Source organism: Meriones unguiculatus, chromosome 7 (genome assembly GCF_030254825.1).
Source record: "Meriones unguiculatus strain TT.TT164.6M chromosome 7, Bangor_MerUng_6.1, whole genome shotgun sequence".
NCBI lineage: Eukaryota > Metazoa > Chordata > Mammalia > Rodentia > Muridae > Meriones > Meriones unguiculatus.
This window is the reverse complement of record NC_083355.1, coordinates 48,278,197-48,304,692: the sequence shown is the minus strand read 5'-3', so window position 1 is coordinate 48,304,692 and position 26,496 is coordinate 48,278,197. Positions and strand designations below refer to the sequence as shown.

Genomic DNA, 26,496 nt, shown 5'->3' with positions numbered 1-26,496 from the left:
TCCTTAAAATACAGTTAATTGTGCTATTTGAAAAGGTGTTTGGTTTTGAATGAATGAACTGTCCAGTAACAATCCTTTATAAAATTTCTTTAGATTTTTCAAAACAGAGACAAAATTTTCTAGTGAAATAAACATTTAATAATATGTTTGGCCTGAATGTACTGTACAAGAATTGTTAACATTAACTACAGTCTTTGTCTTTAATGTGTAGTACAGTTTAGTTCACAGAATGATTCTGAGTAATAACTGAAAATGTACAAGACATATGTGATATATTGTATTACGAGATGGCAACAAACACTGCCAAATATTTATTCTTTGTGACAAATGAGACAGGAGTGCTAAAAAAAAAAAAAAAGTGCATTTCCACACTGTGGATGTAGCGAAATAAATGATTTTTTTCATTTTTGATGAATTTTTATTCTCTAGCACAGTAATAAACATATTGTATAGGAAGTAGCAGATTTACCTACACTACATCTTTCTCATCATAAAACAAACACCCTTGCCAGATACAAATTTGTATCTACTTAATTATTATATTATTTTATATGTTCATGGGTATATTATAATATTTTAATATATTACTAAAAATATAAAATAACATTTGGCTTATTCATCACCTCAAATATTTGCCATCGGCTTGTGTTGAAATACATAATCAATTTAAAACTGTAGTTAAGCATCTATGCTACAGAACACTAGAAATCATCCTTCATATCTAATTGTACCTCTGTAATCATTAACCATCTTCTCACCATCTCTCTTCCTTAAAACTTATTCAGTCTTTGATAATCATTACTTTACTATTTACATCTATGGCATCAACTTTGTTAGCTTCCACAAAAAATAAGAATAACCCATATTTATTTTCAACCTAAATTATTTCACTTTGCATAATACTCTTGCATGTTTCTGTTTTTAATTACATTTTTATTTTTTTATATTAGTTACAGTTTATTTACTTTTTATCCCAGCTGTAGCCCCTCTCTTTCATTCCCTCCCAATCCGAACCTCCCTCCATCATCTCCATCGTGGACTCCACAGTGGACTGTCTAAGTCCACTGATGGGAAAGGTCCTCCTCTCCTTCCATCTGATCCTAGCTTATCAAGTCTCATCAGGACTGGCTGCAATGTTCTCCTCTGTGGCCTAACAAGGCCACTCCTCCCTCAGGGGGGCATGGTCAAAGAGCCAGCCACTGAGTTCACCTCAGAGACAGTCCCTGTTCCCTTACCAGGGAAACACACTTGGTTGCTGAGCTGCCATGGGCTACATCCAAGCAGAGGTTCTAGGTTATATCCATGCATGATCCTTGGTTGGAGAAACAGTCTCAGAAAAGACCCCTGTGCCCGGATATATTTGATCCTTCTGGTGCTCCTGTCCTCTCCAGGTCATACTAACTCCCCCTTCTTTCATATGCTTCCCTGCACTCTGCCCAAGGTTTGGTTATGAGTCTCAGTCTCTGCTTTGATACACTGCTAGGTAGAGTCTTTCAGAGGCCCTCTGCGGTAGGCTCCTGTCCTGTTTCTTTCTTTCTTTTTTTAATTTTTTATTTACTTTTATTAATTACATTTTATTCATTTTGTATCCCCCCATAAGCCCCTCTCTCCTCCCCTCCCGATCCCAACCTCCCTTCCTTTTCTGCATGCCCCTCCCCAAGTCCACAGATAGGGGAGGTCCTCCTCTCCTTCTTTCTGATCTTAGTCTATTAGTTCTCATCAGAAGTGGCTGCATTGTCATCTTCTGTGGCTTGGTAAGGCTGCTCCTCCCTCATGGGGAGGTGATCAAAGAGCAGGCCAATCAGATTATGTCAGAGGCAGTACCTCTTCCCATTACTATGTAACTCACTTGGACACTGAACTGCCATGGGCTACATCTGTGCAGGGGTTCTAGGTTATCTCCATGAATAGTCCTTGGTTGGAGTATGAGTCTCTGGGAAGTTCCTTGTGTTCAAATTTTCTTGTTCTGTTGCTTTCCTTGTGGAGTTCCTGTCCTCTCCAGCTCTTGCCATTTCCCACTTCTTACATAAAATTCCATTCATTCTGCCTGACAGTTGGCCATCAGGCTCAGCATCTGCTTTGATAGTCTGCAGGGCAGAGCCTTTCAGAGGCCCTCTGTGGCAGGTTTCTAGGTTGTTTCCTGCTTTCTTCTTCTTCTGATGTCCATCCTCTTTGCCTTTCAGGATGGGGATTGAGGATTTTAGTTAGCGTCCTCTCTTTTGCTTAGTTTGTTTAGATGTACAGATTTTAGCAGGTTTATCCTATGTTGTATGTTTACATGAGTGAGTATATACCATGTGTGTCTTTTTGCTTCTGGGACAACTCACTCAGGATGATCCTTTCCAGGTCCCACCATTTACCTGCAAATTTCATGATTTTCTTATTTTTCATTGCTGAGTAATACTCCATTGTATAGATGTACCACAATTTCTGCATCCATTCTTCAGTTGAGGGCATCTGGGCTGTTTCCAGCTTCTGGCTATTACAGATAAGGCAGCAACAAACATGGTTGAGCAAATGTCCTTATTGTGTACTTGAGCCTTTTTTGGATATATGCCTAGGAGTGGTATAGCTGTATCTTGAGGAAGCACTATTCCTAGTTGTCTGAGAAAGCGCCAGATTGATTTCCAGAGTGGTTGTACAAGTTTACATTCCCACCAGCAGTGGAGGAGGGTTCCCCTTTCTCCACAACCTCTCCAGCATGTGTTGTCACTTGAGTTTTTGATCTTGGCCATTCTGATGGGTGTAAGGTGAAATCTCAGGGTTGTTTTGATTTGCATTTCCCTAATGGTTAATGAGGTTGAGCATTTCTTTAAATGCTTCTCTGCCATTCGATATTCCTCTACAGAGAATTCTCTGATTAGCTCTGTTCCCCATTTTTTAATTGGATTACTTGGTTTGCTGTTTTTCAGCTTCATTAGTTCTTTATATATACTGGATATGAGTCCTCTGTCAGATAAAGGGTTGGTGAAGATTCTTTCCCAATCTGTAGGCAGTCGTTTTGTTTTGATGACAGTGTCTTTTGATTTAGAGAAGCTTTTCAGTTTCATGAGGTCCTATTTATTGATTGTTGCTCTTAGAGCCTGTGCTGTTGGTGTTCTGTTCAGGAAGTTTTCTCCTGTACCAATGAGTTCTAGGGTATTCCCCACTTTTTTTCTAGCCGATTTAATGTGTCTGGTTTTATGTTGAGTTCTTTGATCCACTTGGACTTAAATGAAACTCGATCCATACTTATCATCCTGTCCTGTTTCTTGTTTTCTCTTACTTCCAAAGTCCATCCCGTTTGTCTTACTAAGTGAGGATTGATCATCTTACCCCGGGACCTCCTTCTTCTTTAGCTTCTTTAGGTGTACAGATTTTAGTATGTTTAACCTATCTTATAGGTTAAGTACCCACTTACAAGTGAGTACATACTGTGTGTGTCTTTCTGCTTCTGGGATACCTCACTCAGGATGATCTTTTCTAGTTCCTACCATTTACCTGCAAATTTCATGATGTCTTTGTTTTTAATTGCTGATTAGTATTCCATTTTGTAAAAGTACCATAATTTCTGTATCTATTCCTCTGTTGAGGAATATCTAGGTTGTTTCCAGGTTCTGGCTATTACAAATAAAGCTGCTGCAAACATGGTTGAATAAATGTTCTTGTTGCGTACTTGAGCATATTTTCGATATATACCTATGAGAAAGTTTTTAATTAAAACAATTATTTTTTGATATACTATATTCACAATGAAAGTAAATATTTCCATTCTTTTTTCATGTTTTATGTGTAATGAGAATGATATTTTTAGTATTCACATCATCTCTGTTTTTGAGCTAGGAATACAGGCAGTCTACACTGACAGGACAAGTTTAAAAATCTATAGAACAATGTACACAAAGTTCTGTCATTTAGAGAGATTATTATAGGAATGGGTGTTTGATCAGGATGGGGAGAGGCAAAAGAGATTGACAAGGTGAGTTAACCTCCACAGTAAAGCCTTTCTTCCATATTGGACAATTCTGTTGCTCATTCCTTTTCTTTTTTTTCTGTCTTGTTTTCTTTTTAACTGAGCCTATATTACACAAGCTCACAGGACACAATATAATGTTCAAGAGCTGGGTGTACATAGCATAAATATCTCATTCATTACCTTAAATATTTATAATCTCTGTATGTTGCAATGAAAAAAATCACCTCTACTTATTTTCAATTAGTCAGTGTAGTATAATTGATCGTAGTCAGAACATTTTTCCTCTATAGTCAAGATTATTCAGCCTTATTTCTACAAAAAAAATACTAAGCATAAAATAATCAAAGAATGAGTAAGAGTACATAAAATATTTAATTTGAACTTTTCAGTAGAAGATATAAATAAAATGTGTACTATGGAAGTATAGTATAAATACTCAATGCCAGTAGCTCCCAGAAAAATGAAAGGTACAGGATTTTTCTTGCTTGTTTATAGCATCTCTGACTCTTCTCCTCTACACCTTCACTTACTTGACCAACTCTGCCTCTCTGGCTCCAGCTTCTGGATCCAACTTCCATCAAGCTATGATTTTCCACTGCTTCCTTCTCAATGTATAGCTCTGAAGTTAACTGCATTTTTTCAGGGTCTTTTCTTGTAGAGCATATGAATATAAACAACTTTACTTTTTTGCCTTTAAAATTCACAGTATTAAAAATTATGAAGAAAACAGTAAACACACACATATGTATATATAATGTAATGAAATTCAGAATATTTTTTAAAACTACAAATGATTTGTATTATGCTGTTTCTAAAACATATACTGTGATAAACAGCTATTTGAGGCTTAGTTTATTTAACACTTGTTTTGAAAAAGCAAGAATATCTGCTTATTGTTGATATTGAAATATGTATGCATATGTGACATGTACATATTTAATTAAACTGAAATTCTACTTCTCAAGGATTTCTTTAGACTTACTTTATCATCCTTGTTCCTGAGGCTGTAAGTCAGTGGGTTGAGCATGGGGATCACAAAACAATTAGGTTATTTTGTCTTGACTAGGAAATAAGAAGGACTTAGTCAGAAATGCATAAAGAGCATTGTTTCTTTTATAATTGCAACAACAGTTAGATGAGAGATTCAGGTGGAAAGCTTTGAATTGCCCCTCAACAGAGCCGATCTTCAAGATTGACAATATGATATAGCAGTAAGAGACAGTGACTACTGAAATGGTGCTCAGCTCAATAAGCCCAAATGGGATGAATATGACTAGTTTATTGATCTCTGTATCTGAGCAAGATAGTAATGGTAGAGGGGACCTATCACAGAAGAAATGGCTGATTTCAATGGACCCACAGAAATACAAGTGAAATGTCAGTATTGTTTGTGTCAAAGCATTTACCATTTCAACCAGATAAACCACAAGCAGGAGATGGTAGCACACCATTCTGGAAATATCTACTGAATATAGCTGATGGCCCTGTACTGATCAAAGGCCATCGCTGCCAGCAGCACACACTTAGCATCTGTAAAAAGTGCAGAAGATAAAGAACTTAACAGCACAGCCAATAAATGGAATTGAATTTGGTCATAAGGCCCACGAGCATCTTAGTTCAACTGTAGTGGCATAGCAGATGTCAGAGGAAGAGAGGTGGCTGTGACGCTGTCAACTCATTTTTATCAAAATGAATATTCCAATATGTTCAATAATAATAATGAGATAAACAATTAGAAAACTTTTAAATAAAATCACCTTGATCACATGGTTACTGATAATTCCCAAGAGAAGAAAGTCAGTAGCTGAGCAATTCCCAGCCTCCACTCTTTTTTGTTTTATCAACTGTTTACAAATAATCAAAAAGATAGGTTAGGGATTGTTGCCTTGTTGGGCCAAAATATTGTTTTAACATATAATAATTTTTTACCATAAACTCTTATCTTTTGGAAACAGCACAGGCAAATATTGTTTTCAAAGAGAAATTATTATAAAAGTTTAATGTAAGTTGTTAATACTCATTTCTAAATTGTACATAGTTCATGATGTAAATAAATTATCTTGCCTTTTTTTTTCAAGTTGCTTTATGTCAGGTGAAAATATTTTCTTTTTAAAATTTTTTTCACAATTTATTCATTATATATACTAATTGAAACCCCCTCCATGAACTCCTCCCTGTCCCACCCTCCCTTCCTCTTCCCCCATCCCCTAGTCCACTGAAAGATGGCATCCTTTGCCGTCTGTCCATAGCTTGTCAAGTCTCATCAGGACTGCCTAGATCCCCTTCTTCTGTGACCTGGTATGGCAGCATCACCAGGAGCAAGTGATCAAAGAGCAAGCAACTGAGTTTATGACAAAGGCAGCCCCTGTTCCCTTTACTCAGGAACCCACATGGAGACTGAGTGGCCAATAGGCTACATCTGAGAAGGAGGTCTAGGACCTCTTCATGCATGGTACTCCGTTGGTGCATCAGTCTCTGCAGGACCCCCTGCACTCAGATTTTTAATTTTTTTTTAGTTTTTATTAATTACAGTTTATTCACTTTGTATCCCAGCTGTAGCCCCTTCCCTAACCCCTTCCCAGTCCCTTCCTTCCTCCCTCTTCTTCTCCTATGCCCTTCCCCAGTCCAATGAAGGGGAGGTCCTCCTCTCCTTCCATCTGACCCTAGTCTATCAGGTCTCATCAGGACTAGCTTCTTTGTCTTCTTCTGAGGACTGATAAGGTTGCTATCCCTTCAGGTGGAGGTGATCAAAGAGCCAGCCACTGAGTTCATGTCAGAGACAGTCCCTGTTCCTATTATTGGGGAACCCTCTTGGATACTGAGCTGCCACGGACTACTCCTGTGCAGGGGTTCTAAGTTATCTCCATGTTCTTGTTTGGAGTATCAGTCTCAGAAAAGACCCCTGTCCAGATATTTTAGTTCTGTTGTTCTCCTTGTAGAGTTCCTGTCCCCTCCATGTCCTTCTATCTCCACCCCCTTCTTCTTCCATAATACTGCCTAAGTTCTGCCCAAAGTTCGGCTTTGAGTCTCAGCATCTGTTTTTATACACTTTTGGGTAGAGCCCTTCAAAGGTGCCGGAGCCAGCAGATCCAACAGTACCTGAGTGGGGAGTGGGGACAAATCACACTTCACATGGGATTGGCTGGAGAGGGCTGTCAGTCTGACTGAAGCAGCGCGGTTTATTCCAGGGTTCATTATTTATAGACAAAACAAGCAAGTCACATCAATACAAAAAGAAAAAGGTGTGGAACCGCCTAACTTTTTTTCAAAAACTACTTCCCCAGGTGAAAACATAACAAAGCAGCTTAACAAGCAGCTCTCCACACCACAGTGTGAGTCCTGGTGATCCAGATCAGCTCATCAAGCTTGGCCATAGGTGTGTTGCTTTAGCAAGAGGCCATTTACATCCATGTGCCGGAGGTTTCCATATTACCTGGAGCATCCTGGACTGTCTCCCAGGCTGGCTTTGTCTGTAGCTGTGTCCCAAGGCTCTCCACGCAAAGGACCCTCTGTAGTAAGCTCCCATCCTTTTCCCTCTTTTCCACCGCTTCTGCTGTCTACCCTGTTTGTCATTCTGAATGAGTTTAAGCATCCTCTAGGGTCCTCCTAAAGAAACTAAGCACATTTTGGCAAAGTCAGAAGATATACAGCAGTAAAATCCATCTGTTTGATCAAAAGGATACATTGATTGCCTTTAGAAATATAAGAGTTCAAACACTATTAATGTGGCTGCACATATATTAATAAATGGAAATCATTCTGATGGTATTTTAGTGTCAAGGTTTATTGAATAGTCAAATATATTTTGAAGGAATTTCTAACAGTTGCCTTTACTGCTTTTTCAGAATTTATATAATCCCTTTGTGAAATTTACCAGAAAACAAATGATAGATGATGAAAAATTTTAAAGTGAGAAGACATAACATCAAACAACAGAGCAACAGATTCTACTAAAAGCATTTCAGTAATTCTTAGCTTGTGTTTGTTGCTAAAATGCAGATGAAAAGATGTAATAATAGTTTCTGAAGCTACAAGTGCTAGTCCTCTTCATGTTTATGTGCATATGTGCATATGCCTGTGTTTGCTTCTTGATATGTAAACATTGAAATGTAGATGGAAGTCTTATTCTTACTTCTTCTATACTTAAATACAATAGATTTTCCGTATATACTGTAATTAATGTATGTATATTTGGATTATTAACTGTATTATTATTATTTACTAAAGCATAAATTGCATATACATTATTAGTGTAGAGTAACCTGAACTAATGTTTTCCTAGTGGCTTCTGACTAAAACGTGAATGAATAAGTTCTCCTTAAAGAGTTTATACAAGTAACAAGTGTAGGTAATTCAGTCTCACATAGTACTAGCAAGAAACTATCATTGTTCATTATGTTGTAATTACGTTTAACTGCATGAGTTTCTCACACATTCCCTAATAACAACTCTCCCATTTCTCAAAAAGCTACATTATAGCTTTTTATGGTATCCAACCATGCTTGGGGAGAATGTCCTGCTTCAATGGCTGTAAAGGCCTGAATGATCATGGCTGCATCACACTGTTGTGAGACTCTACTCTTGCATATATACCACAGGCAAACCAAGGAGACCAACACCAGAAGGCCTGCTAACGCTCCCATGCCCGCCCATTCCTTCAGATGATTCATGGCTGCAGCAATCCATGTTGATAATCCTGTGGCTAGTCCTGCGTCCACTCTGGTGGAATTTACTGTGACAATGGCCACTCTCAGCTGCTCCATCGTAGTATCGAATTCTCCAGTCCAATTACCTAAAATATAGCTAGACAATTGTTTAGACAGATTTGCGGCACAGGAAAAATTCTCATGTTGTATGCTAGTGACACAAAGTCCAGCATACTTTCATTGACAGCCAGGTTGAGCGATTTGCCATAGGGTATCAATTTGCTCCTGCAAGAGGTACCATAAAAAGCTAAAATGATACGCTCAGGATGCGAGGCTAAGCACTGCACTCAGGGTCAGCCGCTTTCGACCCAGAGAAGAGCATGTCTGATTGCATGTGGGTTGATGCCCCAGGTCCCGCCTCTGAGAAAAAGGTATCGGACGGGTCTGATGCTCTTTGGGTGGATGACACCTAAATGAACATCTGTACAAAGTCCCAATTTATTTCTAATATCAGAGATCAGACCTCTACTCTTGCCTGATGCGTCTAAAACAAAAAGGGGGAACTGTAGAGAGCTGCGGAATGCTATGCCTTAAAGATGGAGCTGGTTTCCGCCTTCCACCTTCCCGATGGTGAGTGCTCTCTGTCATGAACAATTCCACATTTGGCTAAGGCTGAGGATCTGGCTTGCTTCCATGTATGTGGACCTATCTGCATTGCCCCCGTGGCACGCCTGGGTTGGCTACCCAGAGGCTATTTAAGCTGTGGGCTGGCTTTCCCCGGCGTCCGAGGATTGTTCAATGTTCCTGAATAAACTGCATTGAAAAAAAATAAATAAATAAAAATAGGACAAAAGTAATGGAGAAAAAAAAAACAACAGGTTTATAAAAGATAGAACATAAAACAATGCCTGGTCAATGAGGTATTAAAGCTGCACCTCCATGCATTCATGTGCAAGAATGTACCTTGCTGACAGCCAAACCTTGTAACATAAAATAACCTCCTTGGTATTAATTTTAGAGTCGTTAAATTGTTTACAAGAAAGAAGGGGAGTTAGTCTGATGGGGAAAGGATAGGAGCTCCACAAAGACCAAATATATCTGGGCACAGGGTCTTTTCTGAGACTGACATTCAACCAAGGACCATGTATGGATATAACCTAGAACCTCTGCTCAGATGTAGCCTGTGGTAGCTCAGTAACCAATAGGTTTCCCAAAGTGAGGGGAACAAGGACTATTTCTAACAGGAACTCAATGACTGGCTCTTTGGTCTCCCCACCCCCGAAGGGAGGAGCAGTCCTGTTAGGCCACAGAGGAGGGCTTTGCAGCCAGTCCTGAAGATACCTGATAAAACAGGATCAGATGAATGGGGAGGAGGTCCCCCCTATCAGTGGACTTGGAAAGGGGCAGGATGGAGATGAGGGAGGGAGGGAGGGACTACGAGGGAATGAGGGATCGGGACATGGCTGGGATACAGAGTTAATAAAATGTAACTGATAAAAATAAATAAATAAATTAAAAAAAAATTGTTTACACTGTTAGAACTTGATTTTGCCTTCTAAAAACTATGATTATGTTCTTTGTCTTCACTCTTTAAAAGGTACTTTATTGTAATATTATGGAAATACAATTGAGAGATTTTAAACTTCTTTTAAAAATTTGAAGGTTTAAAATATTAAAAAGGTTAAAAACACTGCCTTAAAATATGTTTATCCTTGTTTTTGCTACTGTTATTAAGCTATGAATTTTTAATAAACTAATCGTACAGGAAAAAAAAAGCTACATTATTTAAATATAAATAAATTAGCCCTAAATAAAAAAGTAAAAGAAGAAAGGAAAGAATTAAGAGACAAACAAACATATCTGAGACAAGTCTTTCTGTCTCATCAGTGACACATGAATCATAGGTAGATAATATTTTATTTTCACTCCGAGGGTTCTGGAACTTAAATATACTCTTTTATTCATGAATGGTTAATTAAATTACTTGATGATCCCCTGAGATACTATAGTAACTTCAACAAAAGATTAAATTATAAGTTTTCACATGTACTGGTTGGCTTAATTAGCATCATTGGTACCCTTACTTCAGGTCAAATAAAGGTTACAAAACATCACAATTTGGACAAATACAGAAATACACATTTCCAAAATTATCAATACTGTATATTTGTGAACTATTAAAATAATAATCCATAGATTACATAGAAACTGTAGTACATAAAATTATATTAAACCCAACTTTTACAGTAGGGTGTTGAGGTGGACATGTATTATTTTATCCAAATTATATGCCAACCCTTTTTCATTATTTTATTTAGGTACCCCAGTAACAAGGACAGGTACTAAGGTTAAGATATTGGCAGATAATGATATCAGTACCTGGGCCGATGCAGTCATCGCTGTTCACATAGTGCTTGTCACGAGACACTAGTAAACACAAACCGGTGTAATCTAAAGATATCAAAACTAGAGAATTGATGAGGATCACATGTGAAGTTTCAGGGTAAAACAAGCACTTTGATGTGTACACAATCCTAGCCATTTTTCCCAAGCTTCGATTTTAGTCAAAAATGTTTTCAGATAACTCCACACAACCCATTTTCAGACCCATACATCCAGGGAGATAATGCCTGCAACCAGATCAGTTTATCTCAATTTTGTTCATCATCTTATGAAATTTTGGTTTCTTTCTACCTAATTTATATCCACTTCACCTAAAAATATGAGTTCATATGACCCTCAAAAATACCCTTTAATCACTGTAAGAGAAAAAAGACTGAGAAACGCATTGAAATTGAAATACTGTAATGGCAATTCAGTGCTATCCTACTTTGCTTATGTTATAAAATGTTTCGTTTGAGGCTTTCTGCCACGTTGTTGGTTGAATTGGTATGATTATTAATACAAAGTCTAACAGGCTTATTCACAGCAACAAATCAATCTCAGTATTCTCAATATCCAGAAGTGAGACATCTGGAACCCAAAACATGCTGCTTCAGTGACTGGTACACTCTTATTCCCTGGTTTATGGAGATTACAGTTTTTTCTTTCCTTCAGTATTGAGAAAAAATTTCCTTCTATATTGCTTGAGGTTCTTTACTTGTGAGAGAAACATTTACCAGAATTACTTTGTAATGAGAATAAAGTAAAGGCTTCACTATTTGAATTTCCACTGTGCACTTCACATTGGCTTCTAGAAACTTAAGAAAGCCAATGTTTTTACTTTTCTTTTTATTCCTGATTTTTCTATCATTAATTATTATTAATAATAATTATAATTTATTCACTATGAATCCTGGCTGTGGTCCCTCCCTCATCTCCTGACACACCTGCCCTCCCTCTCCCCTCCTCTCATGTCCCTCCCCTAGCCCACTGATAGGAGAAATCCTTCTCCCCTACTATCTGACCCTAGCCTATCAGGTCTCATTAGGACTGACTGGATCCTCTTTCTCTGTGGTCTAGTAAGGCCACCTCACCAGGGGGAGTTGAACAAAGAGCAGGCAACCAAGTCCATGCCAGTGGCTGCCCCTGCCCCCCTTACTTGGAAGCCCATTTGGAGACTGAGCTGCCATGGGCTACATCTGTGTAGGGGTTCTAGGGTATCCATTCATGGTCTTTAGTTGATTCACCAGTTTCTATAGGGTCCCTGGGCTCAGATTTTTGGCTCTGTTTGTCTCCTTGTGGAGCTCCTGTCCCCTCCAGGTCTTTTTATTTCTCCGTTCTTCAATAAGATTCCTTGCACTCTGCCCAAAGTTTGGCTATGAGTCTCAGCTTCTGCTTTGATACCCTGCTGGGTAGTCTTTCAGAGGTCCCTTGTGGAAGGCTCCTGTCCTGTTCCCTGTCTTCTATTTCTGGTGGTTATCTTGTTTGCCCTTCTGAAAGAAGATTAAGCCTCTTCCCTAAGGCCCTCCTTCTTGTTTAGCTTCTTTAAAACTATCCATTTTAGTAAGTTTATCCTATATGGCTAATATCCACTTATGAGTGATATATACCATGTGTGCCTTTCTGCTTTGGGGTTACCTCACTCAGGATGGTATTTTTCTAGTTCCATCCACTTGCACATTTCATGATTTTCTTGATTTAAATTGCTAAGTAGTATTCCATTGTATTAATATAGCACAGTTTCTGTACCCATTCTTCAGTTGAGGGCCATCTTGGTTATTTCCAGATTCTGGCTATTATGAATAAAGCTGCTATGAATATAGCTGAGCAAATTGCTGAGTAGTATTCCATCATGTATAGTTGAACATATTTTGGATACATGCCTAGGAGTGGTATAGCTGGATCTTGAGTTAGAAATTTTATGAGAAAGGCCATACTGATTTCCAAAGTGGTTGTACAAGTTTACATTCCCACCAGAAATGGAAAAAGGTTCCCTTTTCTCCACAACTTCTTCAGCAGCTGTTGTCACTTGAGTTATAGATATTAGCCATTCTGATGGGTATAAAGTGGAATTTCATGGTAGTTTTGATTTGCATTTCCTTGTTGACTTAGGATATTGAGCATTTTTTTAAGTGTTTCTCTGCCATTTGACAGTTCCTGGTTGCCTTCCTATCATCTTTCTTTCCTCCCTCCCTTCCTCCCTTCCTCTCTTTCTTTACTTCCTCCTTCTTTTCTTTCTTTCTTCCTTTTTCTTTCTTTCTTTCTTTCTTTCTTTCTTTCTCTTTCCTTCTTTCTTCCTTCCTTCCTTCTTTCTTTCCTTCCTCCCTCCCTTCCCCTCTTTGTTTGTTTGCTTTTGTTTATTTATTTATTTATTTTCTTTCTTTCTTTCAAACACGACTGCCTTCAAACTTGTATATACACTTGCCTTTGCCTCCCAAGTCCTGGTATGAAAGGTGTATGACATCAGCTCCCAGTAATGTTATTTAGAGGGAGGGAAGGTGGGACTGGAAGGAAATGAAGGAGGGGTCAGCAGAGGGAATAAAAACCTGAATAAATTGCAATAATTAAATAAATAGATAAATAAATAAAGCAATATTTTATTTACTGTATAATCAATAAATAACTTTAATATGGTACATAAAACATCTGTTGGCCCCCATATTTTCTCAAGAAAAGACTCAAGGATTAAGTCTAGATAATTTGTATAGATTTAAACTGAAAAGATAAATCTCAACAGTACACACAGATGATATGTGAACTTTACAATGAATGGTAACAATAAAGACACACAGAAAATATTTTGACAAAGGGCTAATATCCAGAATATATAAAGAACTCAAGAAGTTAAACAGCATCAAACAAATAATCTAATTTAAAAATGAGATGTAGAGCTAAACAAATGATTTTCAACAGAGGAATATTAAATGATGAAGAAGAAATTGAAGAAATACTCCAAGTCCTTAGTCATCATGCAAATGCAAATAAAAATGATTCTGAGATTATATCTGACACTTGTCAGAACAGCAAAGATCAAAAACTCAAGTGACAACATATGCTGTCAAGGATATGGAGAAAGGGTAATACTCCTCCTTTGCTGGTGGAGGTGTACACTTTTACAACCACTTTGGAGATCATTCTGGAACGTTCTCAGAAAATTGTCAATAGCCATACCTCAAGCCCCATCTATACCACTCCAAAAGATGCTCAACAATACAACAAGGTCATTTGTTCAACTATGTTCACAGTAGCTTTATTCATAATAGCTAGAATCTGGAAATAACCCAGATGTCCCTCAGCCAAGGAATGGAGAAAGAAATTGTGGTACATTTACGCGATGGAATACTACTCAGCAATGAAAAACAAGGAAATCATAAAATTTGCAGGCAAATAGTGGGATCTAGAAAAGATCATCCTGAGTGAGGTAACACATATCCAGAAAGACACATATGGTATATACTCACTGATAAGCTGACTTTAGTCATAAAGTACAGAGTAAGGATACTACAATGAACAGACCCCCAGAAATTAAGTCTGAATGACATCTTAGGCTTCATGTCTGCCCACTAGTTAGGGGGGTGGGGCATATCTCTGACACAGACTTTGCAGCCTTCTTTTTGATAACGCCCCCCTGGTTGGACCTCCCTACAAGGCCACAGTAACAGAAGACAATGTCAGTCCTCATGGGAATAGATGAGCTGGTGTGTCTGGGTAGTGGTGCTCCACTATTCTGAAGAATAGAGAAAGGGGATGATGAAAGGTTGGGGGAGAAGAGAATGGAGGGGCTCATTACCAAGATGTAAATTGAATTAATTAATAAAAAATTTAAAATGATATGTCTTTAAAAAGTCTTTAAGTGAAAACCCTCTTCATAGAGAGAAAATTCAATTTTTAGAAGAAATAGGTTATTAAACAAAGACATATTTTAATGTTCAGGGAAAGGCTATTTTCCTGAGAATTTTTTTTAAATCAGGAAGAACAAGAGTGACCCTAAACAGGTTAATGTTCTTATTAACAAGGCAGCTCATGCTTTCAGTATATAGATACATAAGTGAAGGTAAAACTCAGCTGGAACTATCCTTCCTGATGAATAGCTTTCATATTGCTTGAAGGTGCTATTCAGTCTTCTGAGGCAGAAAAATCAGCGATGGTCTTACTTTTCTGTGATGCATGTTGGTTACAATACCGACATGATAGAAATGCCATGCCTATTGACAGAGCAGAATCATCAATAGTATGGGGTAACCAAATGCTTTTTCTGATTATTCTTGAGTACCAAGAATACTCTTTGCTGACTGTAGAGCAAATTTTGAAAAACAAACAAGCAAACAAACAAAAATTTTTAAGAGCTGGGGAGATCATAGGTCCTGTGGAATTAACTATTTTGTGTTAAATGGACATGGTCTGTTTCTAAAGATTTACATTTATATGAGTGGTTTTATGTTACAGTCTTGGTTGGAAAAGTTTTGTTTACAAAATTTACAAGCTTTGTTGCCAATAATTACTACACAAATTTATCTCTGAACACATAGGTGAGAAAGGAGGACTGCTGAGTATTCAGCTCTAATTTGAGACCTAAGTTTTAGGGAATTTCACAGAAAAAAAAATGTATGAGCAACAGAATGGGAAAAGGAGCTGTGAAATGTCTTCTAAGTATGCACAGGACTGGGCTTTGCAATATTTTTGTGTAATAAGTGAAGTTCCACCACTCTAGGAAGAAATATTGTTATTTAATGGATTCTAGGAAAGGAGCAAGCATTTTGTTCCTTGATATAGACACTGCAATGTTTCTCATGCTTGAATAAATAAGCTCTTACCAAAGACCATTTATGAAACTAATTAAAGCCAGCAAATCACAACAAAAGAATATAAAATGGGAGTGTACTTTGTTGGGAAGCAGAATTTGTTCATGGCAGGAAAGAAGGCAGTGAAAGATAACTATAAGCCTACATGAAATTGTCAAAGAATAAAAAATTTAAGAGATTAAAAATCATTTGACATGTGTTTATTCATTAAGCATTCACAAACATTTTTTTATTATTTTTATCAGTTACATTTTATTAACTCTGTATCCCAACCATGTCCCGATCCCTCATTCCCTCCCAGTCCCTCCCTCCTTCCCTCCCTCATCTCTACCATGTCCCTTTCCAAGTCCACTGATAGGGGGGGACCTCCTCCCCATTCATCTGATCCTGTTTTATCAGGTATCTTCAGGACTGGCTGCAAAGCCCTCCTCTGTGGCCTAACAGGACTGCTCCTACCTTGGGGGTGGGGAGACCAAAGAGCCAGTCATTGAGTTCCTGTTAGAAATAGTCCTTGTTCCCCTCACTTTGGGAAACCAATTGGTTACTGAGCTACCACAGGATACATCTGAGTGGAGGTTCTAGGTTATATCCACACATGGTCCTTGGTTGAATGTCAGTCTCAGAAAAGACCCTGTGCCCAGATATATTTGGTCCTTGTGGAGCTCCTATCCTTTCCCCATCAGACTAAGTCCCCTTCTTTCTTATGATTCCCTGTACTCTGCCAAAGGTTTGGTCATGAGTCTTTGCTTTGAAAACACTGCTAGTTAGAGTCTTTCAGATGCGCTCAGTAGACTCCTGTCATACGTTCAATGCACATCCCATCTGTCTTTCTAAATGAGGATTGATCATCGTGCCCCATGTCTGCTCAATTGATTATCTTTTGTAGGTGTATAGATTTCATTATGTTTATCATATCTTATAGGTCTATATAAGTGAGTATATCCCATGTTTGTCTTTCTCCTTCTGGGATATTTCACTCAGAATGATCTTTTCTAGATGCCACCATTTGCCTGCAAATTTCATGATTTCCTCCTTTTTGATTGCTGAGTAGTATTCCATTGTGTAAAAATACCACAATTTCTGTACACCTTCCTCCGTTGATGGACATCTGGGTTGTTTCCAGGTTCTGGCTATTACAAATAAAGCTGCTATAAACATGGTTGAGCAAGTATCCCTTTTGTGTACTTGAACGAACTTTGGGTATATACCTAGCAGTGGTATAGCTGGGTCTTGAGGAAGCACTATTCCTAATTGTCTTAGAAAGCGCCAGATAGCTTTCCAGAGTGGTTGTACCAGTTTACATTCCCACCAGCAGTGGAGGAGGGTTCCCCTTTCTCCACAACCTCTCCAGCATGTGTTGTCACTTGAGTTTTTCATCTTGGCCATTCTGATGGGTGTGATATTTTAGGGTCATTTTGATTTGCATTTCCCTGATGGCTAATGAGGATGAGCATTTCTTTAAGTGTTTTTCTGCCATTCGATATTCCTCTGTCGAGATTCTCTGTTTAGCTCTGTTCCCCATTTTTTAATTGGATTACTTGGTTTGCTGCTTTTCAGCTTCTTTAGTTCTTTGTATATACTGGATATTAGTCCTCTGTCAGATAAAGGGTTAGTGAAGATTCTTTCCCAATCTGTAGGCAGTCATTTTGTTTTGATGACAGTGTCCTTTGCTTTACAGAAACTTTTCAGTTTCATGAGGTCCCATTTATTGATTGTTGCTCTTAGAGCCTGTGCTGTTGGTGTTCTGTTCAGGAAGTTGTCTCCCGTGCCAATGAGTTCTAGGCTGTTCCCCACTTTTTTTTCCAATTGATTTAGGGTATCTGTTTTTATGTTGAGGTCCTTGATCCACTTTGACTTTACTTTCGTGCAGGGTGATAAATATGGATCTATTTTCATTTTTCTGCATGTAGACATCCAGTTGGTCCAGAACCATTTGTTGAAGATGCTGTCTTTTTTCCATTGAATGGATTTGGCTTCTTTGTCAAATATCGAGTATTCATAGGTGTGTGGATTTATTTCTGGGTCTTCTATGCAGTTCCATTGATCCTCCTTTCTGTTTCTATGCCAATACCATGCAGTTTTTATTACTGTTGCCCTGTAGTACAGCTTGAGATCAGGGATGGAGATACCTCCAGATGATCTGTTGTTGTACAGGATTGTTTTGGAGATTGTGGGTTTTTTGTTTCTCCATATGAAGCTGAGAATCTTTTTTTCAAGGTCTGTAAAGAATTGAGTTGGTATTTTGATGGGAATTGCATTGAATCTGTAGATTGCTTTTGGCAGGATGGCCATTTTCACAATGTTAACCCTACCAATCCATGAGCACGGGAGATCTTTCCATCTTCTGATATCTTCTTCGATTTCTTTCTTCAGAAACTTGAAGTTTTTCTCAAACAGGTCTTTCACTTGCTTGGTTAGAGTCACACCAAGGTACTTTATGTTATTAGTGGCTATTGTGAAGGGTGTTGTTTCCCTAATTTCTTTCTCAGCCTTTTTGTCTTTGGTATATAGGAGGGCTTCTGATTTTTTTGAGTTGATTTTGTATCCTGCCACTTTGCTGAAGGTGTTAATCAGCTGTAGGAGTTCTCTGGTTGAATTTTTGGGGTCGCTCATGTATACTATCATATCATCTGCAAATAGTGACATTTTGACCTCTTCCTTTCCGATTTGTATCCCCTTGATCTCCTTTAGTTGTCTTATTGCTCTGGCTAGGACTTCAAGTACTATGTTGAAGAGATATGGGGACAATGGGCAGCCTTGTCTTGTCCCTGAGTTCAGTGGGATTGCTTTAAGTTTCTCTCCATTGAGTTTGATGTTAGCTATAGGCTTGCTGTATATTGCCTTTACTATCTTTAGGTATGTGCCTTGTATCCCTGATCTCTCCAAGACTTTAAACATGCATGGGTGTTGGACTTTGTCAAATGCTTTTTCGGCATCTAAGGAGATGATCATGTGGTTTTTCTCCTTCAGTTTGTTTATGTGGTGGATTACATTGATGGATTTCCGTATGTTGAACCACCCTTGCATGCCTGGGATGAAGCCTACTTGGTCATGGTGGATGATATCTTTGATATGTTCTTGGATTCGGTTTGCAAGTATTTTATTGAGTATTTTTGTGTCAATGTTCATAAGAGAGCTAGGCCTGCAGTTCTCTTTTTTTGTTGGGTCTTTGTGTGGTTTAGGTATTGAGGTGACTGTGGCTTCATAGAATGAGTTTGGTAGTGTTCCTTCTGTTTCTATTTTGTGGAATAGCTTGAGGAGAATTGGAGTTAGCATTCTTTGAAGGCCTTGTAGAATTCTGCACTGAAGCCATCTGGTCCAGGGCTGTTTTTGGAGGGGAGACTGTTAATGACTGCTTCGATTTCCTTGGGAGATATAGGGCTATTCAGTCTTTCTACCTGATCTTGACTTAGTTTTGGTAGATGGAATCTTTCAAGAAAATTATCCATTTCATTTAGATTCTCAAATTTTGTGGCATATAGGCTTTTGTAGTATGACCTAATAATTGTTTGGATTTCCTCAATGTCTGTGGTTATGTCCCCATTTTCATTTCTGATTTTGCTGATCTGGATAGTTTCTCTCTGCTTTTTAGTTAGTTTGGCTAAGGGTTTGTCTATCTTGTTGATTTTCTCAAAGAACCAGCTTTTTGTTTCATTGATTCTTTGGATAGTTTTATTTGTTTCTAGTTGATTGATTTCAGCCCTTAGTTTGATTATTTCCAGCCGTCTGCTCCTCCCATGGCCCTTCCCTAGTCCACTAATACTGGAAAACCTCCTCCACTTCCATCTGACCCTAGCCTATCAGGTCTCATCAGGACCTTCTTTCATACTCTTCCTCTGTGACCTGGTCAGGCTGCTCCCCGCTTGGGGGAAACTGATCAAAGAGTCAACCACTGAGTTCATGTCAGAGAAGCGCCTGCTCCTCTTATTAGGGAGCACATATGGAAACAGCTGCCGTGGACTACCTCTATGCAGAGGTCCAGTTTATCTCCATGAATGGTCCTTGGTTGGAGTATCAGTCTCAGAAAAGACTCCTGGGCCCAGATTTTTTGGTTCTGTTATTCTCTTTGTGGGGCTCCAGACTCTTCCAGGTCTTTCTATCTCCTCCTTCTTTCATAAGATTCCTTGCACTCTGCTCAAAGTTTGGCTATGAATCTCAGCTTTAATACCATGTTGGGTAGAGTCTTTCAGAGACCCTCTGTGGTAGGCTTCTGTCTTTTTCCTTATTTTCACCTTCTTCTGATGTCTATCCTGTGTTGTGGGTTAAAATATTTACTATTGACGTATCTTTTAGTTAAGCAGCGGTTATTCCTAAACAGCTGTATAACCAAATCACCACACAGAGACTAGTTTAATTAAATAACCTAGAGCACAATGCTGGGCCATAGTTACTCCATTCTAAACCTCCAAGCCCGCATAGTTTCCTACCATTTAGATTTGCCCATTATACCTGCTTTTAGTCATACCTTAGGTCCGGTTCATCTTTCCACCTGCTCCCAAGACCTCTCCTGCAGCTTCTCTCTCCTCTTCCACTGGCTTCCTTCTCCTGCAGCTTCTCTCTCCTCTTCCACTGGCTTCCTTCTCCTGCAGCTTCTCTCTCCTCTTCCACTGGCTTCCTTCTCCTCCCCTGTCTGGGCCAGGGTGTAGAACCCGATATTCTCCATTGTACAGGACTGGCTGGTTGGTTGGTTAATTGACAATAAATAGAACAAATCATGGCATATTTACACAGCCTTGAGACAGGTAATGCTTAGAACAACCATCACAATGCAATGTCTGGATTGAAACCAGATAGTCAGGTAGAGAAATCAGCATTTAAATGAACAAGGGTAAATTGTATACATTCCAAAAGAACATTATATCAACAGTCCCTTTTGTCTTTCTGAATGAAGACTGAGCATCTAACACAGGGTCCTCCTTGCTTAGCTTCTTTACGTGTACAGATTTTAGTATGATTATTCCATCTTATAGGTCTAGTATCCACTTATAAGTGAGTGGATACTATGTGTGTCTTTCTTCTTCTGGGATACCTCCCTTAGGATGATCTTTTCCAGTTCCCACCGTTTGCCTACAAATTTCATGATTTCCGTGTTTATAATTGCTGAGTAGTTTTCCATTATGTAAATTAACCACAATTTCTATATTCATTTGTCAACTGAGGGACATCTGGGTTGTTTCCAGATTCTGACTATTACCAATAAAGTTGTTACGAACATGGTTGAACAAATGTCCTTGTTGTATACTTGAGCATCTTTTGGATATATGCCTAAGAGTGGTATAGCTGGATCTTGAGGTAGCACTATTCTTAATTGTCTGGGAAAGTGCCAAATTGTTTTCAAAAGTGGTTGTACAAGTTTACATTCCCACCAGCAGTGGAGGAAGGTTCCACTTTCTTCACATCCTCTCCAGCATGTGTTGTCACTTGAGTTCTTTTTTTTAATTCTTTTTTTTATAATTTTTATTTTTCATATTAATTACAGGTTATTTACTTTGTATCCCAGCTGTTGCCCCTTCCCTCATTCCCTCCCAATCCCACCCTCTCTCCCTCATTTCCTCCCTGCCCCTCTCTGAGTCCACTGATAGGGGAGGAGGACTTCCATCTAACCCTAGTTTATCAGGTCTAGTTAGGACTGGCTGCAATGTCCTCCTCTGTGGCCTAGTATGGCTGCTCCTCCCACAGGAGGAAGAGAGGTCAAAGAGCCTGCCACTGAGTTCATGTCTGAGACTCATAACCAAACTTTGGGCAGAGTGCAGGGAATCATATGAAAGAAGGAGGGGTTAGCAAGATCTGGAGAGGATGGGAGTGCCACAAGGACCAAATATATCTGGGCACAGGGGTCTTTTCTGAGACTAATTCTCCAACCAAGGACCATGCATGGATATACCCTTGAACATAGCCCATGGCAGCTCAGCATCCAAGTGGGTTTCTCTAGTAAGGGGAACAGGGAATATCACTTGAGTTCTTGATCTTAGTCATTCTGATAGGTGTAAGGTGAAATCTCTGGGTCGTTTTGATGGGAATATTAAGGAAATATTTTTTCTGTTTTTCTTTTCTTTCTTTTTTTAATTATTATTTTATTTTATATTTTTATTTTTATTAATTACAGTTTATTCACTTCATAGCCCCCCTAGCTCACTCCTCCCTCCCAATCCCACCTTCTCTCCTCCTTTTCCACCCATGTCCCTCCCCAAGTCCGGTGATAGGGGAGGCCCTCCTCTCCTTCCTTCTGATCCTATTCTATCAGGTCTCATCAGCAGTGACTGCAGTGTCTAATTCCTTGAGAATTTCATATAAGAGAACTCATACAAGACACTGCAGAAGTAGCCAAGTATTATAAAATATCTCGGTCATAGACTTATTAAAAACCTAAAAATATTATAAGCTTTTTTAAAATTTTATTTTATTTTCTATTGGTTTATTTTTATTTTCAATAATTACAGTTTATTCACTTTGTATCCTCACTGTAGCTCCCTCCCACTCCCCCTCCCAATTCCACCTTTCTTCCTCCTTCTCCATCCATGCCCCTCCCCAAGTCCACTGAGAGGGGAGGTTTTCCTCTCTTTCCTTCTGATCTTAGTCTGTTAGGTCTCATCAGGAGTGGATGAATTGTCTTCCTCTGTAGCCTGGTAAGGCTGCCCAGCCCCCTGAGGAGAGGTGATCAAAGAGCAGGCCAATCATTTCATGTCAGAGACAGTCCCTCTCCTTATTACTATGGAACCCAATTGGACAGTGAACTGCCATGGGCTACATCTGTGCAGGGGTTCTAGTCTCCATGAATGGTCTTTGGTTGGAGTATCTGTCTCAGATAAGACCCCTCTGCCCACATTTTTTGATTCTGTTACTCTCCTTGTGGAGCTCCTGTCATCTCCATGAAAATCTTCTCTTTCTTTCATAAGGTTCCTTCCATTCTGCCCAAATTTTGGCTAGGAGTCTCAGCATCCACCTTGATACCCTGCAGAGCAGAGCCCTTCAGAGGCCCTCTGTGGTAGGCCTGTTCCCTGTTTTCTCCCTCTTCTGATGTCTATCCTCTTTGCCTTTCTGAATGGGGATTGAGCAACTTAGCCAAAGTCCTCCTTCTTGATTAGTTTCTTTAGGTGTACAGATTTTAGTATGATTATCCTATCTTCTAGGTCTAGTATCTACTTATAGGTGAGTATATATCCTGTGTGTCTTTCTGCTTCTGGGATATGTCAATCAGGATGATCTTTTCTAGATCCCACCATTTGCCTGCAAATTTCATGATTTTCTTGTTTTTAATTGTTTAGTAGTATTCCATTGTGTAAATGTATCACAGTTTCTATATTCATTCCTCCATTGAAGGACATCTGGGTTGTTTCCAGATTCTGGCTATTATGAATAAAGCTGCTATGGACATGATTGAGCAAATGTTCTTGTGTACTTGAGCATCTTTTGAATATATGCCTAGTTGTGATATGGCTGGATCTTGAGAAAGCAATATTCATCAGGGAAATGCAAATCAAAACAACCCTGAGATTTTACTTTATACCCATCAGAATTGCTAAGATCAAAAACTCAAGTGACAACACATCCTGGAGAGGATATGGAGAAAGTGGAACCCTCCTCCACTGCTGGTGGGACTGTAAACTTGTACAACCACTTTGGAAATCAATTTGGCAGTTTCTCAGATAATTATGAATATTACAAGCTTTTTAAATCCAGATTTTTTTGTATGTATACTGGGTGTGTGTTTGTGTTTGTGTGTTTGTGATTCACTACACTCTAATTTTAAAAACATCTCGTACACTTAAGTACTATAATTATTAGCTAGCATCTTATTTTCTTTTATTTCTTCTTAGTTTTCACTTTTTGTCCAACATATTATGTTAGTTCTTTGAACTTTTGGACTTTGATCAAATAATGTTTACATTGAAAAATTAGATATACTTACTTAAGAAAGAAAATAATATCACATAATACTTAAAGTAGATGATAACAAACGATAGATGTTGATATTTAACAAGTATGGATATGTGGATAGAAAAAAGCAATGCTTCCTGAAAGAAATCATGGAGTAATAAATGGTCAATAATTTCATCATACAAAGTTATTTTGTCAGCATTTTTTTAATTTTGACAGTTTTTAAAAAATAGTTTGATACAAATGACTTCAGCATTCTATAAAATTAGAAAGATCTTTACTTTTTAATTTTATTATAATAATTAGATTATTAAAATTATACAAAATCATTATAAAAACTTAATAATTACTTTTATTTTTATTATAATAAAATCACATTTTTCCATCTTTTTCTAATATCTTTCAACTCTCCATAGAAACAGTCTTTTAAGTTCATGGACTCATTTCCATTAATTGTTTCATGCTTAGCTGCATGGACTAACAAGAAAAACATAATAATATTATAAGCTTTTTAAAACAAGATTTTTGTGTATGCATGTGGGGGGGGTGTGTGTATGTGTGTTTGTGTGTTGGTGACTCATCATACTTTAATTTGAAAAACATCTAGTACATTAGTCTAAATATGTCCATAAAGTTTTACCTACAGCAGTCCCTAAACATAAGATGAACAAAGACAGCAAAAATAGACATGCAAAAGTGAATGGGGAAAGCCCATATGGCCTAAACACTACACTGCGCACACACACACACACACACACACACACACACACACACAACAAACAAAAAGAACCAACAAACAAACAAGAAAACCCAACAAGCAACTAAGGGATGTTGAAAGTGGAAAAAGTAATCTTTCCTTGGGAAGACCACATTAATAATCCAGTGCCAAATGGTCAGCCATGAAAACATAACTGAGTGGCATTCACACATACTGTGCAGTTTATGTCTAGTAGAATACATATACACCCTTAATCCATTTTAAGTACTCTCTGCAGTCTACTTCTGTAGGATTCTATTGGTTTTAAAATTATAAAGAATTTTTATCTCAGTGCCTATCTAACTGTTAATCCCTAGGCCTATTCATGTAAATTTTCATCTCTCCATCTCCCCAAAATGCTTCATTTTAGTCCCAGAACTTGTGTCTCTAACCAGCAAAACTTAGCTGGTGATTACTGTTTTTAGGCATTCTTATTAACTAATAGCCCATACTTTTTATTTCACAAATTAGTTGATTGTAAAATCTTTGAATGTGTATTTCCAGAGTATAACTTCCCCTAGTAATGGAATTCAATAGGACAAACAATATTGGATTTACCATAAAATATAGGGCATAAAATATGCAAAGAGAAATGTTAATAAATGTTTCCTAAACTTAGTGTAATAAAAACAAAGTGAAACAATACTTGAATAAAGTTAGAACCTTAGAAATGATTGGGGAAATTTTATAGTTAAGAAAATCATATGTTAATATGATATATAAAAAAATCACACTTTTGAAGACATAACTATACCTAATTGCAGTAATATATTAACACAAACACAAACTTTATTACATTGAAAGGAAGCATTATTTTTACGTTTCATCTTTATAATTTACATGAAAAACAATGTTTTAAGTAATTGGATATGTACATGTGATGGAACAGCTTACAACCAAGTTCTTGTTTTCAGTTTTTGCAAGGCCTCTTTCACATCCTTGTTTCTTAGGCTGTAAATTAAAGGGTTCAACATGGGGATCACCAGCGTGTAAAACAGTGAGGTTATTTTGTCTTGATCTAAAGAATAAGAAGAACTTGGCCGGAAATACATGAATAACATTGTTCCCTGAAAAATGGAAACTGCTGTTAAATGAGAGATGCAGGTAGAGAAGGCCTTGAACCTCCCCTCAGCAGAATGGATCTTCAGGACTGATAAAATGATGTAACAGTACGAGACAAGTACTCCCGAGATAGTGCTCAGTTCAATAAAACCAAAAACAGCAAATAAGGCCAGTTCATTGACTTGTATGTCAGAGCAGGACAGGAGGTAAAGAGGAGGTAAATCACAGAAGAAATGATTGATCTCATTAGAACCACAGAAACACAAGTGAAATGTCAGTGTTGTATGAATCACAGCATCTACAATACCCACCACGTAAACCACAGCCAGAAGTTGATAGCAAACCTTACTAGACATGTCTACTGCATATAACAAAGGGTTGCTGATTGCCTTGTACCGGTCAAAGGCCATCATTGCCAGCAGCATACACTCCACATCTGTAAAGATGCAGAAGACGAAGAACTGGAGAACACAGCCAAGAAAAAGAATTGAATTGTTGCCTTTTGCAAGCAGGTCTACCAACATCTTTGGGACAACTGCAGTGGAGTAGCAGACGTCAGAAAAAGAGAGGTGGCTGAGGAAGAAGTACATTGGCATATGAAGCCGAGTTTCCATTCTGATCAAAATGATCATTCCAAGATTTTCAGTAAGAATAATGAGATAAACAATTAGAAAAGCGATAAATAAAATCACCTTGATCACAGGGTTATCGGTAATTCCCAAGAGAAGGAACTCAGTGGCTGAGCAGTTCCCAGCCTCCATTCTTCTGTGTTTTATAAACTGTTTCTAAATGATCAATATAATAGTTCATTAGATATTTTTTCATCTTTGAATACTATTATGTATTTATTTGTACAGTTATTTATCTTCAAATACAGCCTGGGATATGTAAAGGAGGAATTACCATAAAATATATCTAATTTTAGTTGAGCTACTTTATTTCTACGATACATACAGTTCAGCAGTTTCTTCTTGACAAGTTATCTATTGTTAATATTTATCAATGATCAGTTAT

At 38.1% G+C, this 26,496-nt stretch overlaps 1 protein-coding gene and 1 pseudogene across 1 annotated transcript; both read right to left on the bottom strand.

Annotated features, from left to right (window-relative positions):
- Positions 1-4,895: 4,895 nt before the first annotated feature.
- Positions 4,896-10,998, bottom strand: LOC110542350 (olfactory receptor 5W2-like; annotated as a pseudogene).
- Positions 10,999-25,310: 14,312 nt separating this feature from the next.
- LOC110542351 (olfactory receptor 5W2-like) lies at positions 25,311-26,258 on the bottom strand. Its single transcript, XM_021628948.1, has one exon. It carries the CDS (start codon positions 26,241-26,243, stop codon positions 25,311-25,313), a length of 933 nt encoding a protein of 310 aa, XP_021484623.1. The 5' UTR covers positions 26,244-26,258.
- Between the last annotated feature and the right edge of the window lie 238 nt (positions 26,259-26,496).

Excerpts from the sequence above, each read along its gene's own strand:
- LOC110542351 (XM_021628948.1), bottom strand. The coding sequence starts at position 26,243 with ATGGAGGCTGGGAACTGCTCAGCCACTGAGTTCCTTCTCTTGGGAATT.